Source organism: Danio aesculapii, chromosome 9 (genome assembly GCF_903798145.1).
Source record: "Danio aesculapii chromosome 9, fDanAes4.1, whole genome shotgun sequence".
Classification (NCBI taxonomy): domain Eukaryota; kingdom Metazoa; phylum Chordata; class Actinopteri; order Cypriniformes; family Danionidae; genus Danio; species Danio aesculapii.
This window is the reverse complement of record NC_079443.1, coordinates 51449973-51474972: the sequence shown is the minus strand read 5'-3', so window position 1 is coordinate 51474972 and position 25000 is coordinate 51449973. Positions and strand designations below refer to the sequence as shown.

Genomic DNA, 25000 nt, shown 5'->3' with positions numbered 1-25000 from the left:
TGGACCAATCAGAAGAACTTGGAGGCGGGACTAGTGTTGCACACTTTTGTTTATGGGGTAGCAATTTGGCATGACAACCGCAACATGGTGGAACCAATACTGAGCGATGCGTCGCACATTTTCAGATACAAGGACGCATGCTGTATCCCTTTAAAAACACATACAGATGATAAACATTCACTCCATTGTGATTAAACTCTGCATTGATTATAACTATATAACTATAATCCCAACTCAGCATTGCAAACCCTTTGATGTGACTTATGGATGCACACATTGTGATATCGATGCTGAAACAAGTATTGCGCAGCCCTACATTATGGGGACCAAATGACCAGATGTTCCCTCCAATAAGTTTTGACTTTGTGGAGACATTTGTAATATTCCCGTGAGGAAAAGAGCTCATAAGTCATCCTGACATATTTTGAAAATGTGAAAGTGTTGTATTTAGGGGTAGAATTGGGGGAAGAGCACACAATATACAGTCTGTACAGTAAAAAAAATATAAGTTTATGGAAGGTCCCCATAAAAAACAAAAACTCAGTAGCCGCGTTTCCACTATCGCGCCTAAAGCGAGCGAGCCAGGGCGAGCCAAGGCCAGTCGTGTTTCCACTATCACTTCCCGGGCGTAATCGGGCCAAAGCGGGGCTTCCTTGGGGCCAGCGTCCGGCCTTTTTCGGCCCGCCGAATACCTTGGGCCAAGAAGGGCCAACTGGGGCTTCGGGCGGGGTTACGTACAAAGGCGGAGTTTTCCTGTCAGGTAAAGAGGAGACAAGATGCTTTCTTCCCTTACATTTGTTTTGCTATCGCGCTTGATCAACTCACTAAGAAGAAGAAAAGATGGATAGCAGACAGTACTGGTCAGTTGAGGACACCAGGGTTCTTCTGAACATTTGGGCCGAGGAAAATGTTCAGAGGCAAATAGACGGCGTTTGCAGAAATGAGGACGCCGAACTCGAATGTCCTTATCCAGGGATCGCTGTCTGGCCTTACACCAACAGACCACAAACAGTAAAAAAGCAATCGCTTCGGTGTTCTCCATCTTCCAGCTCTCGTAGTGATGCCAGGTTGTGTTTGTGGTTATAATTTGAGTTTTTTGTTCCCGCTGAAGTGGGCGGGTTGTGTGACGGGTTGTGTGACGTTTGATTCGGGGGACGTTCTGGGGGCGGTGTTTGCGTGACGTGCTGCGAGCAACTAGCCCGACAGTGGAAACGCGACATGATTTCGGCCTCATTTCTCAACCTCCCGGGCTATTGGCCCGGCCTGGCCCGATTAAAGCCCTGGCTCGCACTGGCCCGATAGTAGAAATGCGGCTAGTGTGTGTGTGATGTAACTCATTACATTATGAGGACCAAATATCTCCTCAAAACTTTTGGGTACATTTTTTGTGGTCCTCATGAGGAAAATGGCTCATAAACAACAGTATGTGAAATGTAAAAGTACAGAACCATTACATCTATGAGAAGTCCCCATAAAACATGGAAACCGTACATGTGTCTGTACTTTTTTAAAGTGGTTTACAAGGACACAAAATTGCGTAATGACATGGGTATGACCTACAGTATAATTTACAACATTGAGGGGGTTTATAAGGACATGCCTTGTGTCCTTGTCATGCAGAATGCATATAAAAAATATACTTAACTAAGTTTTTGACATTCAGAAGTCACCACAGGTTTCCTTTGAGTGTTGGGTTTGGGGGTACGGGTGGAATATGGCTATAAATGAAGTAGTTTTTACCATATAAAATACATTACGCCTATGGAGAGTCCTCGTAAACCACATATACAATATGTGTGTGATTGTATGTGTGTGTGTGTTCTTGACATTCACTACATTGATATAAGGACCAAATATCCCAAGTACTGCAACACCAGTAATTGTTGACCTTTTGGTGACATTTGTTTGGTCCTCATAAAACATGACACGCAACGTGCAAGCATGTGTGTGTATGATTGTGTGAGATCCTGTTATTCACTGCATCATGAGGACCAATATCGCTTCAAGTATAGCAATATCAGTCACTTTTGACCTTTTTGTGGACATTTTTTATGGTCCCCATGAGGAAAGCAGCTCATAAATCACACAGAATGATGTATTGTGAAAATGTAAAAGCGCAGAATGTTCCCTGTGAGAGTTGAGTAAGGGGCAAGAGGACAGTATAAACCGTCTGTACAGTAAAAACAACAACAGCATTACATGTATGGGAGGTCCCCATAAAACACGAAAGCCCAGTGTGTACGATGACCTACTGTAGTTCAGTTCACCCTTTCTTCCACACTGTGGTTACTATGGTCGCTGCTTGTGATTTGCATTGGGATGATCTCATCTTTCTCCATGCGTGGTTTCAGACAGGTCAGTGTGTGCACTGCGGTCAGTGACCTTTGACCCAGCTTTCAATCTGAGGGAGCTGAGATGGTCATGTGTGTCATATTCATCACTTCATATAGTTATTCCCTCCCAGTCAGAGGAAACCTGTGTACAGTCACCATTTTTGCATTTCTCTTGTGTGGTGCTAATGATGCTGACGTCACACTTTACCGAATTAAACAGCGGGATTAGTGATTTAACTGCTCTGAACATTGATGATGCTATTGTTGTGTTTGTGTGTACAGTGAGTGATTGTTCAATTGACCACGTGTGACTCCGCCACAGGACGAAGGGATTTGTAAAATGTTTTTAGGTGTAACAGCAGGTTACGACAGCCACCAGGGGGCACAAAGGAACGGGATGCGAATGAACAGAAATACACAGTAGCTGTAAATACCCTGCTACTTATGAATGAAGATGAAATAACGAAACAAGGCATTATAATCCCTTTATAAATCATTAAAAACCTGCAAACTTGTTAAGAGCAATGAGAATTCATTTTGGAAATTAAACTAAAGAAATAAAAGACAACTAAAACAAACATGACAGAACAAACAAACATAAATAAATAAATAAATAAATAAATAAATAAATCAAAATGTATGCATGTATTTGTTTATATTTTATTGTCTGACTGAAGCAGTTGTGTTGTTGTTCTGGTTGTTTTGTGTGTGTTTCAACAGAACCTCAGAACCATCATTCAAACAAAAAGTGTACTAAAATGAATACTAAATGAATACTAAAATGAAAATGTTTGTAATAGAAATGGTAAAAGCACATAACATTTACAGAACGTAAAAAGTAAGCTATTAATAAGCAGCGTAACGCAGCTGAATGCTTGCTTTATTGAAACAAAAGAAAATTAAAACATTATTAAAGCAATATTGCAAATTCTCTGGTGTATATATTGTTTGTTTCCAATATTTTTTCTGTATGCATTTCTACTAAAAGTAGTTTGCTTGTTTATGTATTTTTAATATTTATTAACAAGACATTAACATATCATTTTTAATAATTAAAAATAAAATAAAGTAAAAAATAAAATAAAGAAGTAAATAATATTAATAATAATGGTAATAACAAATTTTTAAAAAGAGAATTTGTTTTTCATGTACTGCACAATTGCTGGTAAAAGCAGTTTGGCCGTTAATATTTTCTTTATTATTATTATTATTAATATATATATATATATATATATATATATATATATATATATATATATATATATATATATATATATATATATATATATATATATATATATTATGTATGTATATATATATATATATATATATATACATATATATATATATATATATATATATATATATATATATATATATATATATATATATATATATATGTATGTATATATATATATATGTATGTATATATATATAAACATTAAACCTTAATTTTATAATAAATTAAAATGCCATAAAGTAGAAAGACAATAATGAATTAAAAAGAAAAAACTGTATCTTTTGAAATGAAACAAAACAAAGCATAGAAATTATTAATTGCCAACTAAATGAAACATGCTCTAAAACAGAGGTGGGCAAACTCAGTCCTGGTGGGCCAGTGTCCTGCACAGTTTAGCTCCAACACTAATCAAACACACCTGAACATGCTAATCAGTGTCTTCAAGATCACTAGAAATATATAAACAGGTGTGTTTGATTAGAGTTGGAGCTAAACTGTGCAGGACACCGGCCCTCCAGAACCAAGTTTGCCCACCCCTGCTCTAAAATGTGCAAAATGACAGAAAAACATTAACATTAAAACTAAAATAAATAAAAATAATAAAAGCACCTACAATTTTTAAAAACAAGCAACAAAACTGAGATATAACAAATCAATTCAATATGTATATATATTTTTAAAAAATCACAAATCAACATCAGTGAAATAACCCTGATGAAGGTTTGATCTTGATCTTTGTCATGGATTGATTTTACCCATAATGATAATCTTTTTTTCTCTCTGTCTCTCTGCAGCGACGAGCTCCACTAAGCTGGAGGACCTGAGTTTTCTTGATGAACAGCGCAACGCCCCCCTGCGCACCTCCATCCGCCTGCCCTGGCACAACACCGGCGGCAGAGCTCCACACGACAAAGGTACAGCACAACCATCACAAACACCACTATAGCCAGACCACCACAAAAATCTCATCTGATTCTGGGACAATAAAGACGTTTTATCTGGCATCATTCACACAGCAAATTTTCCTCCCAAATTCTTATTGCTTTAATGTCTTCGAGCCGCAACCCAGCACTGGGAAACACCCATACACTCTCCCATTCACACACATACGCTACGGACAATTTAGTTTATTCAATTCACCTAAAGCGCATGTGTTTGGATTGTGGGGGAAACCGGAGCAACCGGAGGAAACCCACGCCAACACGGGGAGAACATGCAAACTCCATACAGAAATGCCAACTGATCCAGCCGGAACTCGAACCAGCGACCTTCTTGCCTGTTAATTTGTCAGTTTGAGCTTACTTTTCTTCATGCAAAATATATATTTATAGGCCATGGTTTGTTGCTATTTATTTATGTGGGAAAACACAATGCAAACTCAACTCTCAACTCAATTTTACTTTTAGAGCACTTTCAACCAACCACAATTGATACCAAAGTGGTGTACTTAAAAACACAAAATACATGCAAACAAGCAAGGAGCCAAAATACATAACCTCACAACACCTGAAGAAAAACTAAATTTGCATTAGGGTTGTCACGATACTGGAATTTCAGTACCAATCGGTAGTGAAATTTTTTTAAATGTCCTTTTCACGCTAACATTTGAGCGCTGTTGAGCGCGTTCTTAAACAGCGCTGCTTGGCCACAATCAGATACAGGGACACTGGAGCATTTCAAAGTCACGTTGATCAGCTGGTTTGTCTATGAGCTGACATATGAGTGATCCGCTGATGAATCGCTGCTTTAAAATGCTCCAGTGTCCCTGTATCTGTGGTTACACTTAGTAAACAGCGGTGAGTTCGGTGAACTGATGACCTTCACGGTCAATCACAGTCATTTCTGTTGAACACAATGGCAAATCAGCGCTGTTTAAGAACGAGCTCAACAGCGCTCGAATGTTCGCGGGAAATGGACATTTTTAAAATTCCAGTATCGATTGGTATTGAATTCCAGTATTGTGACAACCCTAGCTTCCTATAACAATTGAGATCATTCTCAGTTTGTAAAAAATAAACAATTAAATAACAATTGCATTTGAAAAAAATGCTTAACTTTCTTTAATAAAATGTTTCACAGTTTATTTTTATATTGAACATTAATTTGACATTTTTGTGTATTTTTTGTTTTATAAAAATTACCCCAAAATACTGACAATATACAACATATATATATATATATATATATATGTGTGTGTATATGTGTATATATAAATATGTGTATGTATATATATATATATATATGTGTGTGTGTGTGTGTGTGTGTGTGTGTGTGTGTATATGTGTATATATATATATATATATATATATATAACAGTCTGTTGTGTGCTGGTTCACATCATCTCTAAAAACATTTACACCGACTTCACAGAGACTCTTTCAAAATAGATCCATTTACCCACTTATGACAGAATAAGGAAACTCCTGTGGTGAAAGGAGGTGTCTGAAACGGTTATGTCTATTAATAATGCAGGAGAACATGCTTAAATACATGTGTTTCCCCTCTCGCTCCATCTGTTTATCTGTTTCTCTTATATAAATGCCTCAGGGTTATGTGTTGTGTGTGTGTGTGGTTAGCTGTTATTCTGACCTTGTTGAATGCTCAGATAAATAATGAGAGACTCAGAGGTTTGCTTCATTCTCAGTGTTTATTCCAGTTTTACAGGTGTATTTTCCGCTTAAGTTGTTACATATGGAAGACTATTTACAGGTCCAAACCGCTACTCATTTGAATAGAGAAAATAGTTGTTTATGGCCACTTTATAGTCTTATCACGCTTGAAACGAATCTCTAATGGTGCGTTATCACTGGCATGTTGCAAGCATAGCACAGCGAGCATTTTCAGTTCATTCATTTGGAAGTTGAGCGTAAACGGTCATGCAGTGCATTATGGGATTGAAAGCGGCACAGAAAAAACCTTTTTCAGATATCTCCCAAATTATGTTTAAGTAGGTGATCATCTTCAGAAACATGTCTGTTGTGCTGGTTGAAAATCTCTTCATATTCCAGTAGTTATGATTAAAGTAAATGATCTAAATGTATTTATATGTGTTTTTATATTCTGAGTAAGGCATAAGACTAAAATATCTTCATCCAATTAAATATTAACGGGCCGACAATTCCCAAGATTCTAATAAGTAGCCCAAACTGTCTGTCAATCTGCACGTTGTCTGTGTGTGTGTGTGTGTAGTCCACTTAGAATCCAACATGGAAATCATTTTTGTTTGTTATTTGCATTGATTGTTTTAAAATTTAAATAGCATTTACATGCCTGTGTTTTTATTTCTGTAATAAACATGGCGTTTCGTGACTAATCATGATTAATTACAAAAAAATTGTGATTAATTTGTTAATTTTTTTAATCGTTTGACAGCCCTAGTGTTTTGTTTGGTTTTGAATGCGACTCATCATGTAGCCCTCTTCTACTCATCTTGTTTTCACCCGAGTAATCCTGTGCTATGCTTGTTTTACAGCTTGCTTTGCTCCGTACAAGCCCACCGACATCATGCTCAAGCCGCTGCTGTTTGAGGTTCCCAGCATCACCACAGACTCCGTGTTTGTGGGCCGTGATTGGCTGTTCCAGCAGCTGGAGGATGACCTGAGCCCCAGCCAATCAGGCGAGAGCAGCGGCTCCGGATCCATCCTAGTCGGCAACGTGGGCTTCGGAAAAACCGCTATCATCTCCCGCCTGGTGGCCCTCAGCTGCCATGGAGGACGCATGCGGCAGATCGCATCCAACAGCCCCACCGCATCGCCCAAAAGTGATTATATTAGATTGTATTGTACATATTAAAAACAAAATAAGTGTGTTTTGACATAATATAAGCGTGTGCGCTGTGTATATTTATTCAATTCAATTCAATTCAATTCAATTCACCTTTATTTGTATAGCGCTTATACAATGTAGACTGTGTCAAAGCAGCTTCACATAAAAGGTCACAGTAAATAGTAACAGTGTAGTTCAGTTTGTAGTGTTTAAGTTCAGTTCAGTTTAGCTCAGTTCAGTGTGGTTTAATAATCACTACTGAGAGTCCAAATACTGAAGAGCAAATCCAACGATGCGCAGCTCTACAGATCCTGAACCATGCAAGCTAGTGGCGACAGCGTAGAGGGAAAAAAAAAACTTCACTAATGGCGGAAGTGAAGAAAAAAAACCTTGAGAGAAACCAGGCTCAGTTAGGCACGACCATTTTAATTTCTCCGCTGGCTAAACGTCTTGTGCAGAGCTGCAGTCTCAGTGGCGGAGGCTGGAAGCTGGCCTCAGCGAAGACTCGTCTGTCTCTGGAGCGTCACAGGAATCAGTCTCATGTTCTCCACTCTTCCATGACCATCACAGTAGCCGCTCAGGATTCGGCCTGGTCCAGGATATGGAAACCTTGGGATCATCTCGTCGTTGGTCTTGGATCGAATCAGTGACTCTGCATAGTCTGAGGGCCTCGGGAAGAGTATCCCCAGGTGGAAATGGAGAATAAAGAAAATAATTAGCGTAGCTGATGATCACAGTGTATATCAACAAGATGCAGAACCTGTGCGGAAGCCCCCTAAGTGGTGCACTAAGTGTATGCTTTACTTTATTCTGATAGATATAAATACATACATGCATACATATATTTGAGAAAAATGTTTATTCATATTTAGATACAAATAACACAAATAAACACAAATAACGGGTCCGAATTTGGTAAACTACCTGGTGGTGCAAATATTGGTGACTTGAAAAGCGGAGATAAAGGTGGCGGAGTCGAGAGCCCCTCGTCGGCCTTCGACGGCGAAGATGTTCCCATCTCGACGCCACCTGCCTCCGACGGATCAGGCAATATACGTAGTAAACCAATTCTTTATAAAGCACATCTTTTAATTCTTTTTTTGAAGCCTTATGCGGCATCACAATTTTAAAGAACTCTGCAATTTTAAAGAAGTCATCCTTACGGCAGCGATCAAACTGTTCCGTGCTCGGAGAAAGTTCGAAGGCAGTCAAATCAAAATCCATGTCAACACTATTCGCTACTCCTTTCCACACCAAAAAGAAAGCAGCCAAACAAGGAATAAATTGAAATGACTTACCCACTGCGCGTCCACAAGAAGGATTCAAAATAAACGTTTTTGCTGTACAAAAACAAATGACGAGCCCCCACTTTATGTTACCACCCTGGTCTAGGGTCAAGGCCGCAACATAAAAGAACACCCGACAAATAAAATTCACTTTTAATAACCCCTAATGTAGGGTTTCTTTATTTGTCTTTTTTTTGTCTTTTCTTTTTTTATCACCAAGAAAAAAAACGTGAAGCCAAATACCTCGGGGTGAACCCACAGAAAAATAATAAACAAAAATACACACTAACTAAACACCCAAATGAAACTTACTACACCTAATAAATAAGGGTGTCACGATTTCGATTTGTAATCGAAATCGATCGAAATTCATGCTTAATCTCGATTATCGAATCAAAAAATGGAATCGTTGATGCTGCCCCGCCCCTATGTCACGTCAGCAGGAGCTTGACTTGCCAAGCGGAAAAAAACTCACGCATGCGCGTCAACCTAACAGCTACAACAGCCACGAGACAGCATGGCAACTGCAGACGCAGGAGACCCATCGAAAGAAATTGAACCCCCTCCTCTTTCACTGAAGTCGCCGGTGTGGAAGTATTTTGGATTTCCAGTGAGTTATGTTGACAACGTTCGTGTTGTCGACAGAAAAAACACAGTTTGCAAGCTCTGCAATGTGCATATACCACATTATTCCACCGGCAGCACGACTAACATGGCCGGGCATCTCCGCAGGCACCACAAAAACATAGATGTATCTGTTAAACCGACAAGTGTAACACAAACTACTCTCCCGTCTTCATTTGGAATAAAACTTCCAAGCAACTCAACAAGTGCAAAGGCAATTACAAGCGCAATAGGAGTATTTATAGCCGCGGACATGCGACCTTATTCAGTGATAGAAAACTCCGGTTTTCAGCATTTAATTACGTGCTAGAACCGCGCTACGAAATGCCATGTAGAACGCATCTCACAGCTACGGTGATGCCCACCATGTACAATAATGTGAAGCAGAACGTTATTAAAGGTCTTAGCAGTGCACATTTAGTGTACATTCAGTGAACAAAGGTCAGATGTTATTATATTGCGTATACGTCTTAAAATGGCATAGCTTGTGCTTTAAAAATTTTTTTTGTTAAAAATCGAGAATCGAATCGTGACTTTAGAATCGAAAATGTAATCGAATCGAGGATTTGGAGAATCGTGACACCCCTACTAATAAAATAACAGAAATAAAAATACAAAATCTATGCTTATCTCCCTGACTAACAAAAACACAGGTGAAAATATTTACAAAAAAGAAAAGTGGCGTCCAACCCCTACTGCCTCTTACCGTGTATATATTTACAATATTAACAATCAACAAACACACAAACCAAAACAAAAATAATAGGGAGGGGAAACACGGATGGGTATACAACACAGAGTCAACACTAGTACAACAGCACGAGAAATACAATCAACGAAAACAACTCAACAACAGGAATAACTTCTTTACAATTTTAACAACACGCCAACAAAATTCGCTCTCTCGCCCGACGCCCGTTGATCTCTTTTAAAGGACGCCCTGGGTTACTTCCTCCAATCCCAGGGCACGTCGCCTGCGTAGTTAGGGCGGGGCCTGCAGATGGAAAGAGGGAGAGAAAGAAAGACAAACACACACACAAACAAACACACCTGCCAACGCAACAATACAATATATAGGTAATATGATACAAATTATATATATCTGTGTGACAAAAATGTTTTATGTTTGTAAAACATACACCTAACAAATATATAAAACACACACACACACATATAGTATGTCAAAACAAACCTTTATTTTGGATGCAATTAATCGTGATTAGTTTTTGCCCAGCACTAGATTTTCTACAATTGTATGTGAGCCAGTGGAACAAAAGGTTGCTCAACTGTGCATGTGAAAGACGATAGCTACTGACTAACTGTACGTCGGTGTGTGAATGAATTGTTTGTGTGTTTGCACTGATGTGTGTGTTGATGTGTCTGTTGTTCAGGTGCAGAAGTGAGTTCAGATGTTCCTCTCAGTCAGTCGACTCCTCCACTTAGCTCCAGCAGCACCCTGAGCTCCAGCAGCTGCCCGAACACACCTGAGCTCCAGCGCCACCGAGACCAGGCCGTCAGACGCCTCGCTGCCAAGGTACGAATCCCAGAAAACGAACTCAACTCTGAGTTTTATGTCTGAATGACATGACATGATTTAGGGCTACACAATGATATATTGGTTCAGCATTGACGCTGCAATGTGTGCGTTTGTAATAGTCACATCGCTGGATTCAGGTCTAATAATAATAATGATTGGAATTTATTCCTGAGCTTCAAAACTGAATTTCCAGCATCATTACTGTAGCTTTAAGTCACATGATCATTTAAAATATCTATTTTAATATGATGTTTGATGCTCAAGAAGCATTTACTGTATGATTATTATCAGTGATGCACTTCAATAATTCAGTAGTATAGAGCAGTGTTTCCCAACCCTGTTTCTGGAGGCACACCAATGGCTCGTTTCCACTGACTGGTACGGTACGGTACGGTTCGGTACGGGTCACCTTTATCAAGCTTGCGTTTTCACTAACAAGGGTACCCTTTTGGTGGGCGTGGTGTATGACAGAAAGTTTCAGTTGACATCATTCTCGCTGGAGGAAATGTCTACAATAAAGCTGTACAGGTCACTCACATATCATATGAGAAGCACTTCTTATAAAACAGATGCTTTACACACATCAATACTTGTGTAGAAATGTTTATTAGTAACTTTTCTATGAACATGAGTTGATTATAACTGCAGATCAATGACAGTGCTGAAATAGCCTACTGTAACGTCTGTAATTATATAAAATAACTAAATAAATGAACACATATAAACACATACAGCCCCTTACAGTCTCCGATATGTTACCAACTACAGAAGAACTACATATAGCAGATATTTCGTCCGTATTTAGGTTCAAAACAATACAAAATATAGCCTACAGTCAGTGAAAACCTCTCATCTGTGTCTGTAATCCTCAGCAGCACATGTAGCCTCTGTTAGAGAGTAATTCCTTCATTCTGAGTTCATATTAGTCCAAAAGGTGAAGATAATAAGTTAGTTAATCATGGCATTTTGTTCATGTTTGCTGATAAATAATGTGCTCTTTTTTCCCGGCTTCTCCTTTGTTTCTTCACGCTTCACTCTCGCGTTTGTCAGTGTCTGACAGGATCGGGTTTCAAAAGCACGTCAATAATCAAGCGCAGGTTATGATCATCAGCTCAAGACGTTTGTTATTTCAGATATAATGTTATACGCACACGAGCGCTAGCAAGAAAGCGAAACCGCTCGCGCCTCAGACTGGCTCGTAAAAAACTACAGGGCACAGGGTAAATCTGCTCTTCTTCTTGGCTTTGTGGCTGTTCATCATGACGACAAGGTTTGTTTGAGCCCAGATCGACCATGGCTCGTTATTATATGCATTTATAATTCCGCTATAATCTCTTGCTGTGTATTTTAAACGTGGCGGGTTTTTTGTTTTCATTCTGGCTTGTTGCGCAAGCGAATGACGTATCTCTGTAAACCAATAGCGTTCAGCTGCGCGTGTGGCTCCGCCTTTTGGTACCATTTCTCGTGTTTGGTACCCTTTCGGAAGGGTGCCGAAAAAGTGGTATGGTACGGTACGGTTCGGTTCGGTACGCTTTTTGACAGTGGAAACTGCTATAAAAGCGTACCAAACCAAACCGAACCGTACCGTACCACTCAGTGGAAACGGGCCTCAACAGTACATATTTTGGATGTCTCCATTATCTGACCCATTCATTTCAGGTTTTGGAGTCTCTTCTGATGTTATGATAAGATGATTCAGGTCTGTTTGATTAGGGAGAGGTTGAAAGTGTGGACTGTTGGTGTGCCTTCAGGAACAGGGTTGGGAAACACTGGTATAGAGTATGTTGTATGTTAATCTGATCGATATCACAATGTGTGCATTTGCAATAGTCACATCACTGGATCTGTTGAGTTGTTTATAGTTAATAGTTGATTATAGCGGATCAGGACGTTTGAGATGTGTGGGGTTGTCGCAAAGTTTAACCATAATAGAATGAAAGTTTGCTACAGTGACTACATAATAATTTAGTTATCTTGCAAGATACTAGTTGAAAGCGTCATTTAAAAGCTTAATTAGCGTCTTCATTCTGTTGGATTTTTTTGAGGGGAAAGAAATATGTACACTTACCGGCCACTTTATTAGGTACACCTGTCCAACTGCTCGTTAACACAAATTTCTAATCAGCCAATCAGATGGCAGCAACTCAATGCATTTAGGCTTGTAGACATGGTCAAGACGATCTGCGAGCATCTGAATGGTCATTTAAGTGACTTTGAGCGTGGCATGGTTGTTAGTGCCAGACAGACTGAAGAAGGTCACTGGTTCGAGCTTTGGCTGGGTCAGTTGGCATTTCTGTGTGGAGTTTGCATGTTCTCCCAGTGTTGGCGTGGGTTTCCTCCCAGTGCTCCGGTTTCCCCAACAGTCCAAACACATGCGCTACAGGTGAATCGAATAAACTAAATTGGCCGTAGTGTATGTGTGTGAAAGAGTGTGGGTGTTTCCCAGAACTGGGTTGCAGCTGGAAGGGCATCCTCTGCGTAAAACATATGCTGTATAAGTTGGCAGTTCATTCCGCTGTGGTGACCCCGGATTAATGAACGGATTAAGCCTGAAAGAAAATGATTGAAATGAACTTAATGCTGTCTGTGAGTTGTAATGAATACATTTTGAAGCATGCTTCCACAAAAGAGATAAGAAGCAATGTAAAATCAAGGTAAATCTATATGGACACAGTGCACTTTTCTCTCACGTTTGCTTTTGGAAACTCTATTGGTTGGGTTTAGGGAAGAGTTTAACTCTGTAATTCGCTAGCTGATTTCGATATGCATTTGAAACACACAACAAAACACCCCAGGTAGCATATTTCAGATTTGCAAAAATGTAGATAGCGCCCTCTGGTGGATTTGCAATCTGAAACGTGCAACAATGCACACACGGAGAAAAGCATCTTACACTTTGCAAAAATATAGGCTGTCATGTCATGGTGTAAATGTAACATGTATCGGTGATGCACAGCACAAGAGCCGTTATTGGTCGGCTTGGTAGCAGTTACTAGTGTAGGCGGGGACTAGAGCTGTGGTAGAGGAGAGAGGCTGGTGGTGCATTGTTTAATAAGTGTGCAGTCCTGTTGGGGAACTTAAGATGGATGCTTTTTTGTGTGTTTATTTCATGAATAAACTTGTTGCAGATCCACCAGTTCCTGCTTTTTTCCCTGAATGAGTTACAGTTTGAGCTACTTTTACAGGTATTTTCAATGAGCCTGTGCTGACTAAATAAGCCGTATCTGTATGTATGGGTCATTAAAGGCAGAGTGGTGTTGAAATGTGCTGGATCTCTCAGCTGTGCTCATACTGAAATGAAACGCACAATTGTTCAGCAGACAATCACAGGTGCAGACTCATATACACCGCTGACAGCCGCTTACAGAAGACCTGGATGACATGCCACATACTTATTACTTTAGCAAGAATTTATGGGTTTTGTAAGTTGGCTAGTGCTCTTGATCTGGTTGCAGATTAAACTCTATACATTTGCTTTAGCTCAAAGGAATTGGGGTTAATTTAAGACCTAAGTTTGACTTCAACATAGTTGTTCTATTCGCAATTATTGTGTTTTACAGAAGCCGTTTAATAAAATGTCATTTAATGAGACAATAGTTTGACAAAATAATTGATGTAAAATCTTTAATGAATATAATATTAAGAGAGTCATTTGATGTTTGATGATATTAAAAGTGTCACAGTTTGGCCACTTATTTATTGTCATTTAAAATCTTTATAATTTTGAAACCTCTAAGGTGAACTAATTTTTAACTCTTAGCTTCTTTTAAACATTTATATATATATATATATATATAAGGTAAGCATGTTATTTCTTTTTTAATATTATAACATCCAATTATTTCTCATTTAATTTAGCTGTTTCTTACCTAAAAAAAAACTTTGTCATCCTTTGATGTCATCTTTTGATAACATGATAAAAGAAAAATAAATATAAAAAATAAGTAATTTTTTATAAATTAAGTGTTTTGAGGACAAACTGTGACATCTAAAATCTTTATACTATACCAGTAATAATAATAATAATAATATTAATAATAATAATTATGATTATTATACATATTATACATATTATTATTATTATTATTATTATTATTATTATTATTATTATTATTATTATTATTATTATTATTATTATTATTATTATTATTATTATTATTATACATCTTATTAATATTATTGTTATTATTATTATACAGTTTATTATTATTATTATTATTATTATTATACATCTTATTAATATTATTGTTGTTATTATTATTATTATACAGTTTATTATTATTATTATACATCTTTTTAACATTTATTATTATTATAATACAGTATATTATTATTATTATATTATTATTATTATTTTTATACATCTTATAATTATTATTATTATACATCTTAATATTATTCTTCTTCTTATTATTATTATCATTATTATTATTATTATTATCATTGTTATTATTATTATTATTATTATTATTATTATTATACAGTTTATTGTTATTATTATTATTATTATTATTATTATTATTATTATAAAAATCATAACAATAATATTAATAAGATGTATAATAATAATATTATTAATAATACTAATATTCATAATAATAATATTAATAAGCTAAATAATAATAATAATATTTATTATTATTATTATTATTATTATTATTATTATTATTATTATTATTATAATGATTATTATTAATCTTATTAGTATTATTGTTATTGTTATTATACAGTTTATTATTATTATTATTATTATTATTATTATTATTATTATTATTATTATTATTATTATAAAATGTATAACAATAATATTAATAGGATGTATGATAATAATATTAATAATAATAATAATAATAATCATAATAATAATATTAATAAGATGTATAATAATAATATTTATTATTATTATTATTATTTATCTTAAGTAGAGGTTTGTTGTTTGATTATTTTTTGTCTTTTTGTTTTAAACTTCCCAAAAAATTCAAATTTGTGGATCTCAGGGCAAAATTGTTTTTTCTTTTCTGAAAAACAATTGTCGATCGTCTTATTAGCTAAACGTTGTGAACAAAAAAAAATAGCACTTTTATTGTGCAAAGAAAGAAATTATATATATATATATATATATATATATATATATATATATATATATATATATATATATATATATATATATATATATATAGTTTTTGTTTTATTTTTTTGGGGTGAACTGTGACTTTAGGAATCACCTAATATGGCAAACCGACTTACAGCTGTTTTCTGGTGACCTTCTTACAGGTCTTTAAAATAAAATGCTCTTATGCTTGGGACAATTTGTACCGAACACTTGATTTCCCAGCATCAACAGCAGCTCCTTCTGTGTCCTCAGATTTCAGATGTGTTTTCTTCAGGCTTTTATCCACCCTCATGCACAGTGCAAGGATTGGCCACAATCTGATAATGCAGCTCATTCGTTTGTCAGTTAGCTGTACTGTTTTGCTTTCAGCCAGATTTGTAGACTTGTGTTTTTGCAGCTTGTTTTGCTGTGGATTGAGCGCTGATTCATGCTTGCTGTATGAAGTGTGCAGTAATGGACTCTAATGAATGCAGTATGTGCTGATGTCACAGTGTTGTGCTTCAGTGTGATGATGATGATGATGATGTATTTCCTGTGTATTTATGGTGGAGTAGAATCTGAATCAGACGCTAGTGCTTTGGGTCTTTAAATTGTGCATCTTAATTATATTGGTAAGCAGATTTCTGGCACAGATCAGATCGCATTGCTGTAAATGCAGTGACGAGATCTGATTTGGCGAAGATGGCAATTATTAAATCAAAATGTAAAATCACTTTTTTTTAATTCTCATATATTTTTAATGCAGTTTATTCCTGTGGTGGAGTTTTGTGTCACGTAATCTGTCTGAAATCACTATAATATGCTGATTTGCAGATAAAATAAATGAATAAATTAAAAATCAGATTTTTAGCAACATCAAAAACACTCGCTGTTTTCTTTTTCAAATATTTCCCAAATGATGTTTAACAGAGCAAGGAAATTTTCACAGTATTTCCTATAATATTTTTTCTTCTGGAGAAAGTCTTGTTTTATTTTGGCTAGAATAGATAAATATTTTTTTTAAACCATTTTAAGGTCAATATTATTAGCCCCCTTAAAGGGCACCTATGGTGAAATATCTGTTTGGACAGACATGTGTGTAAGTATAGTGTATAAACTGTCATATTGGGGTGATATAAACACACCCAGTCCTTTTTTTTTTCAAATTTAACAACATAAAAAACGGTGGACCAATTGGAGCTGTTTTCAGATCGACCGCAACTTGACGTAGGAGAGCGGTCCCCCAGCCCACCAATATTGATTGCATGTGTGCTTAGTACAATTGTCCCGGTAGTCACGTGTATAATCATATAAACAAGACAGGACGTGCGCAAAGCAGCTGGGAATAAAAGGTGTGTTCAGTTCGCTAGGATCATCAATCATCATCAAACGTGATCAAGAGTGAGTTTCACAAGTTTAACATGTTTTAAAACAGAGCATGTGTGTAATGAAGTACAGCGATTCACTTAATCAGCACAGCCGCATGTCAGAACAATTATAAAGGAAGGCGCTTTAATCCCGGTTTGTGGACGTTAAATCAGGTTTATTTTGTACATTAACATAACAGATATCCATACAGCAGTGGAGATTAACCTGTATCCTGTCACATATGCGTGCAAACAGAGTGCAAGCTAAACCGCGCTCTTTCTGTGTGTGGGTGTCTGTGCTATTGCTGTGTGTCTGCGTTATGTGTGTGTGTGCGTGTGCGTGTCCTTGCTGTGTGTGTGCGTGAACTTTGTAACGACTTTGTGTGTGACTCATGGTTGCAACTTTGCAACAAAAATGCATCAAATACTGATTATTAAAGTTCTTACTGTAGTGTTTCTCTACCTAATCTGCTTTCTGAGGCAGCCGAGGGCGGCGACTGAGGCATGTTGCTGACAGGCACGTGGGAGCGGTGGGCGGGGAGGACTAGCCTTAAAGGCCCAGTACAAAAAAACAGCAACCATGTTTTACCGATTATAATACAGACACTTCAGACAGCTATAATAAATAATCTGATGGGTGTTTTGAGCTCAAACTTTACAGACACATTCTGGGGACACAAAACACTTATATTAAATATGAAAAAAGGGCTAACATATGTGCCCTTTAAGCAATATTTGTTTTAGATAGTCTACAGAACAAACCGCTGTTATACAATGACTTGCCTAATTACTCTAACTTGCCAAATGAACCTAGTTAAGCCTTTAAATGTCACTTAAGCTGAATACTAGTATCTTGAAAAATATCTAGTCAAATATTATTTACTGTCATCATGGCTAAAAGAAATCAGTTATTAGAAATGAGTTATTAAAATTATTATGTTTATAAATGTGTTGAAACAGGAATTAAACAGAAATTGGGGGTAATAAATATACAGAGGGTGGATAATTCTGATTTTAACTGTGTGCTGCTTATTTTTTACATTTTAATAAATGTTTATAACATAGTCAATGTCTTTGAGTCAATTAAATTAAATATAAATTACTTGTTTTTATCATCAAATCTTTCAACTTTAAAAGGTAAAATATCCTAAACTGCTCACATTACTAGAGTTCTCGTAAAGTACACACTGTTAGCCATTAGCAAAACACAATCTCATATAATCCAATTCTCACAAAGATAGTTCAATTTCTCACTAGATAATAACTGAGCTGCACAAGCATATCTAATAACGCAGTCTCTTGATAATTAGAAAATCGTAAGCAAAACACAGATGAACAGGCTGGCGACACAAGTGAGGAGTCTGGCTGTAAGCCAAGCTCTCCTGAAGAACAGCGCAAGCGCACGGCTTTTATACCGAGCGGACCCGGTTCTGATTGGCGTGTCGATGGTGATTGACAGCTCCTTGAACCAATGGTTGCACACCTAGAACCAGCACATGACACACAGCGGAAGAGAGAGAAGAGCACGCAAAACAGAACAAACAAAACATACGTGAAACGTAACAATGCTTAAAATTAAATGTTGTAACTACCTTGGCCTCTAGCGTGTGTCACTGGAGCACCTTTTGAGGTCAGAGGAATGAGGTTTACATGCATAGCACTTCGCTAGCTGGCCTCTGTTACACTCAGGTCCCTAAACCTCGCTCCCATTCCGGACGAGCCCCCAGTGTAATGGAGGCCAGCTAGCGAAGTGCTATTCAGATAAACTCACTCCTCTGACCTCTAAAGGTGCTCTGCTGACAGACGCTGGAGGCCACGGTTTTTAGCTTCCTTGTTAGAGCTACTGACTCCCATATAAAGAATCACTGGTTCTATCCCAGCTCAGACAGGTTGGGTGCTGTAGGACCGGTGGGTTACATGTGGGGGCTCGTCCGGGATGGGATTGAGGTTTGTGGGGGAGTGTAACAGAGGCCAGCTAGCAAAGTGCTATACAGGTAAACTTCACTCCTCTGACCTCAAAAGGTGCTCTAGCGACTAGAGCTGCACGATTAATCGGAAAAAGATCGCGATCTCGATTCGACCCTACACGCGATCTTAATTCGGCTTTTCTACGATTCAGCCGATTATATTTTTAATGTCAGGAGAAAAGCGTAAAGGCGGACGCACAAGTCTTCACAGCAACATGGACAGCTCCAAAAGGCGTTCACATACTACAGTATAAGGTATTTTATAAGATATAAATCCCCCAAAATGTCATGTCTATCTTAATGTAATGATGTAGCTTCGGGCGCAAAATGACACGTGAGCTGACACACTATTTGTTTACTACCGAGAGGATGCGCGCGTGTCCGCCATTGATGTCTACTTTAGTGAACAGAACCTGCATAGACTGTGAATAACAGATAATAAAGTTGTAACGTTCAGTTTGTTGCACACAGCGATCGTTTGGGAGCCGCGCGGGAACTATGATTTGCATGTGTGTTTTTTTCCCAAAGTGACAGCAGCCATGAGCGCACTCGGCAGTGAAAGTGGAACCAGCCCACACATCATTTACATGATCATATCGCATTTTAGAGTTACAAAGTGTTGCGCATGAAAATAAATGTTTAACAGTGTCAGTATTACTACTCTACCCTATATAATGCAAGAGGGAATCTGATAATGGCGAATGTTTCATTTCACCAGTGAAAACAAATGGTCTAATAATGTTGTCAATGACAAATGACAAGCACACGTCTCAAACATAATAATTCAACTTCAGAATTATGAATGGTTATGTTTTGATGTCGTTATTTTACTGTGAATTAACAACCAGGACAAATTGAAAGTCTGTTCAAGTCCACCATTTCAAGTCTATACAAAATTGAACATTTCAACCAACAGTAGAGCTACACATAGGCCTAATATTATTATTGCTGTTTTACTATACGTTTGAGAATTAACAATAATAATAGCCTACTCATATTAACCTTTATTTTACATCTACAGAATCCTGAGAAAATCGTGATCTTCATTTTAAGCAAAAAAAATAATAATAATCGTGATTCTCATTTTAGCTACAATCATGCAGCTCTACTAGCAACAGATGCTAGAGGCCATGGTTTTTAGCCTTCATGTTAGAGCAACCAACTCCCATACAAAGAATCACCAGTTAGATCCCAGCTCAGACCGCGTTGGATGCAGTAGGGGGACCGGTGTGTTACAATGAATGAAATTGTGCTTTCTTCATCAAAAGTGACCGGACTACAATGTTGACATTTGTTTGAGCAGGCTGTGAATTAAAGCTGTGTTAATGTTTAATGTCTTATGCGGACTGATCGTTTCGCTTCACAAGACTTCAGTCTGTCATCAGGAGAGATTTGAACTTGTTTTTACTGTATACGTTTCTTTTATTTTTTATTTATTTTTTTAATCTGTTTATTAAACTTTTACAGAAATAGCAGGATTTTTTTACAGAAAAAATAAAACAATTGTTATTCTCAACCCTTCCCCCATAAGCAAAATGAAATTACATTCATTCATTCATTTACCTTCGGCTTAATCTCTTTGTTAATCAGGGGTCACCACAGCGGAATGAACTTATCCAACTTATCACCAACTTATCCAGCATATGTTTCACGCAGCGGATGCCCTTCCAGCTGCAACCCAGTTCTGGGAAACACCCACACTCATTCACACACATACACTACGGCCAATTTAGTTTATTCAATTCCCCTATAGCGCATGTGTTTGGACTGTTGGGGAAACCAGGAGCACCCGAAGAAAACTCATGCCAACACGGGGAGAACATGCAAACTCCACACAGAAATGCCAACCGAGGCTCAAACTAGCGACCTTCCTGCTGTGAGGTGATTGTGCTAACCACTGAGCCATCATGTCGCCCAATGAAATTACAAATTATAAATAAAATATAGAGGAAAATACATAGAAATAACTAAATGTTATAAAGGATAGTGTCAGTTATGTCTAAAATGGGTTTAGTTTTAATCCTCTGCCATTAAATTAATCACCTAGTGCCTGGGATTGAGCTCAAAATTCTTCTTTAATGTTCTACTGAGGTCAAACATCACTTACATCTTGGATGACCTGTGGGTGAATAAATTAACGGGACATTTTTAGTTTTGGGGTAAATTATCTATTTATATCCCAGCTTAACTTCCTGTACATCGCTGCCAAATTAGTTCAAACTCTAACTAAATAAACCCAGAGAGTCAGTACTTCAGACTAGCTGTGTTTATCCTCCTGATGTGTTGATTGTGTTGCAGGTCATGTTGTCCCATTGACTGCAAAGAGTCATAAATGTGTCAAAGCTGCAGCAGGCGGTGAACGGTGTGAATGCAGTCTTGTACTCCTCATTAGTGCTGTGTGTGTTTGTTCTCTGAGACAGAATCTGGTCTCCTGTTTCTTCAATATGTCTGATTCTGCTTTTGAAGCTGATGGAGTGGTGCCAGCGCTGTTGTTTCTGCCTTTTGAAATGCAGAAGACTTGAGATGGCACGAACTCAAAGACCCTCTTTCTTTTTCTCAATCGCTGAACTGATGATCTCTGCATTCGCTGGCTCATTCTAGTTCACTGACCTCCTCAGCTTTATGAAGCATTATTGTTTATTATGGTTTACATTCTTCATGCAGTTTTTAATAGTGCGCTGCGCTCACACAAGCCATTGTGCATGCAAAATTACTTCAGACTCAAATTTTGGCTCTAGGACATAATGCCAAGGGCTTTTAATAAGTAGTAAAAAAGCAATAGGCATGATGGTTCATCTTCAGTTTTCCGTATTTTGTGATTTATGTTTTTATTTTTTATTTTTCCCCATTTATTTATACTCTTTAATTGCATTATGGGAGTTTAATCTTTCTTCCAACAACATTTAATCTGGAGAAGTTAGAAACAGTGACTTTTATGAGCTTTTTTAATAGTTTAAAGTGATATATTGTCTGGGTTGGTGTTAACCTTGTACTAAACTGCCTGTACCTGGACTTATTTCACTATATATTATTTCTGAAGCACTATATTATTTAAAACGACTAAAATGTCAATAAAAGTCATTTTGTTTAACTGCACACTACCTGAGAAAAGTCTTATCACTTATCTAAGGTTTAGGAACAACAAATACTGTACTAACTTGACTTCTAGTTGATCATTTGGTATCAGAAGTGGCTTATATGAAAGGCAAAGACCTCTATCACGCTTATTTTACCACAATAAAATATGATCATGCCTTGATTATTAATTATTTCATTAGGACAGTAAGGTCTGACTTTGCTTAGACAAAAGTCTCATCACTGAACAGAAATAATGTCCAGTATAGAATATGTGGTCATGCTGCAGTGGAAACAGAATGAATATTGTGTCTGACTCCATCATGAGCTTGGAGGACTGCATCCATACATCTCTGCAATGACTCAAATCACTGATTAATAAAGTCATCTGGAATGGCAAAGAAAGCGTTCTTGCAGGACTTCCAGAGTTCATCAAGATTCTTTGGCTTCATCTTCAATGCCTTCTCTTTCATCTTACCCCAGACATGCTCAATAAAGTTCATGTCTGGTGACTGGGCTGGCCAATCCTGGAGCACCTTGGCCGTCTTTGCTTTCAGGAGCTTTGATGTGGAGGCTGAAGTATGAGAAGCGCTATCCTGCTGAAGAATTTGCCCTCTCCTGTGGTTTGTAATGAAATGGGCAGCACAAATGTCTTGATACCTCAGGCTGTTGATCTCTCGCACGCCGCCATACTGAATGCAACCCCAAACCATGATTTTTCCTTCACCAAACTTGACTGATTTCTTTGAGAATCTTGGATCCATGTGGGTTCCAGTAGGTCTTCTGCAGTATTTGTGATAATTGGGATGCAGTTCAACAGAAATCATCGGAAAAATCGACCTTCTGCCACTTTTCCAAATGAAGAAATAGAGCTCTTACAACTGGGATTGATGACAAGACTTTCGTCAGGTAGTGTAGAGTTGAATTTTCAACATCAATTGTTCCAGATTCAGTGCATTCAACAGTTTTTAACATTGCAGTAATTGATCCATTTCTTCCAGTTTTCAGAAATGAGTCCTTTTAAGTCTCCAAATAAATGTCAATTCTTCCATATTGCTTATTTCTTTTACAATTTCTATTCAGTCACCAAAAGAGGGGGGTATCATGCCTATACCACTGCATAGTAATAATCTTCTTGCTTGCAACACTTAATATAAGGGCTGCACGATAATGGAAAAATCTAGCGTTACGATATTTTGTTATTCTGCAATATATATATAGTTTCACCAGATGACTTGAATAGCTCTATTTGAGAAGAATTGATCAATTTAAATTGATTGGAATGGTTGTATAAGGGAGGGTATCTGCATAAAACCGAATAAACTTATTAAAAGCTTACATCAGGGATATCCAAACTCGGTCATGGAGGGCCGGTGTCCTGCATGTTTTAGGTCCAACCCCAATTAAACACACCTGGACCAGCTAATCAAGCTGTTTTTAGGTATACTAGAAACTTCCAGGCAGGTGTGTTGAAGGAAGTTGGAGCTAAACTATGCAGGACACTGGCCCTCCTGAACCGAGTTTGGACACACCTGGCATAGATAAATGCAATAAAGAACAACTTACCATTGAAACAAACTGCGTTTTATCGTTTTCTGTCTAACCGTATTTAATAAAATTAATCATTATTTAAGTTAATAACATTACACAGGCCTCAAAAACACATGCAAATGATAAATTATAATCCGTGTTGGGCAGTAGCGTCGCTACAACCAGTGAAGCTACTAGTTTAACTACATTTCTCAGTAGCGTGGCGGTAGCGTCGGGTAGCACATATATTCTGAATGCCTTCGGCAGAATTCAAATGAGCCATTTTAATCTAGATTAAAAAAATTAATCTATGCCCACCTATGATAAATATATAGTTTACTGTAGTAAAGGCTAAAGTATCCTATGGTAATTACTATTAGTTCATGATAGTTACTAATGATACTACATTATGTAGTGTAACTTATTAATGAACAGTTATAAATATATATACAATATAATGCTTTTTTTTTTTAATGATTCCTGAATATTTCCCTTTACTATAAATTACTATAGTATTTTAAATGTGTAACACCTGGTTTTATTGGATTTTTTGTTATTGCTGTTATAGACCATTTCAATGTGCTGATAACACTGGCCCATGAACATTTCCTGCTTGTTGTCAAACTATTTCATAACCATAACAAAAGGCAATTCAATATATTTTAATGTTAAAACCGCTCTCATAACATTATTTATCAATATGTGGACCTTTTTGAAGTCTCTGAAGGAGTGGAAATTAAAAATGTAAAAGAGGATATATGTTAGGACCGTTGTTATAGTTTATATACCTCAAAATGGTCTATATACTATAATTTGCTTCTGTTTAGTACAGCATATAATTTGCAGTAAATGATTAAACTGAACAATTATGCCGACAGTTTTATTGACCACTCAGATACTGTATGATGACTTGGATTTAAGTTGCTTCGATTTAAAAATGAAAATTGCAAAAATAGCTTAGATGTAGCTAATCTACTTTAAGCTTTAGCTTAGCTTGCTACATTTCCCAGAGGGTAGCTTTTAGTGTAGTTGAGCTACATTTTAAGTAGAGTAGCTAATAGCTGAGCTCATTTTTCAAGTAGCTTGCCCAACACTGATTGTAATACAGACTCAGCATTGCAAAATCCTGCCATGTGACGTGCGAATGGTAACATTGCGATTTCAATGCTGAAACGATATATTGT

At 37.1% G+C, this 25000-nt stretch overlaps 1 protein-coding gene across 1 annotated transcript in view; it reads left to right on the top strand.

The window, feature by feature from the left end:
* The window catches only part of tanc1b (tetratricopeptide repeat, ankyrin repeat and coiled-coil containing 1b), a 195105-nt gene that overhangs the window by 52868 nt on the left and 117237 nt on the right, over positions 1-25000 (top strand). The window contains exons 5-7 of the mRNA XM_056466085.1: positions 4368-4487; positions 7046-7333; positions 10640-10782. Coding sequence (XP_056322060.1) covers positions 4368-4487; positions 7046-7333; positions 10640-10782 — 551 coding nt within the window. The remainder of the gene's footprint in view (positions 1-4367; positions 4488-7045; positions 7334-10639; positions 10783-25000) is intronic.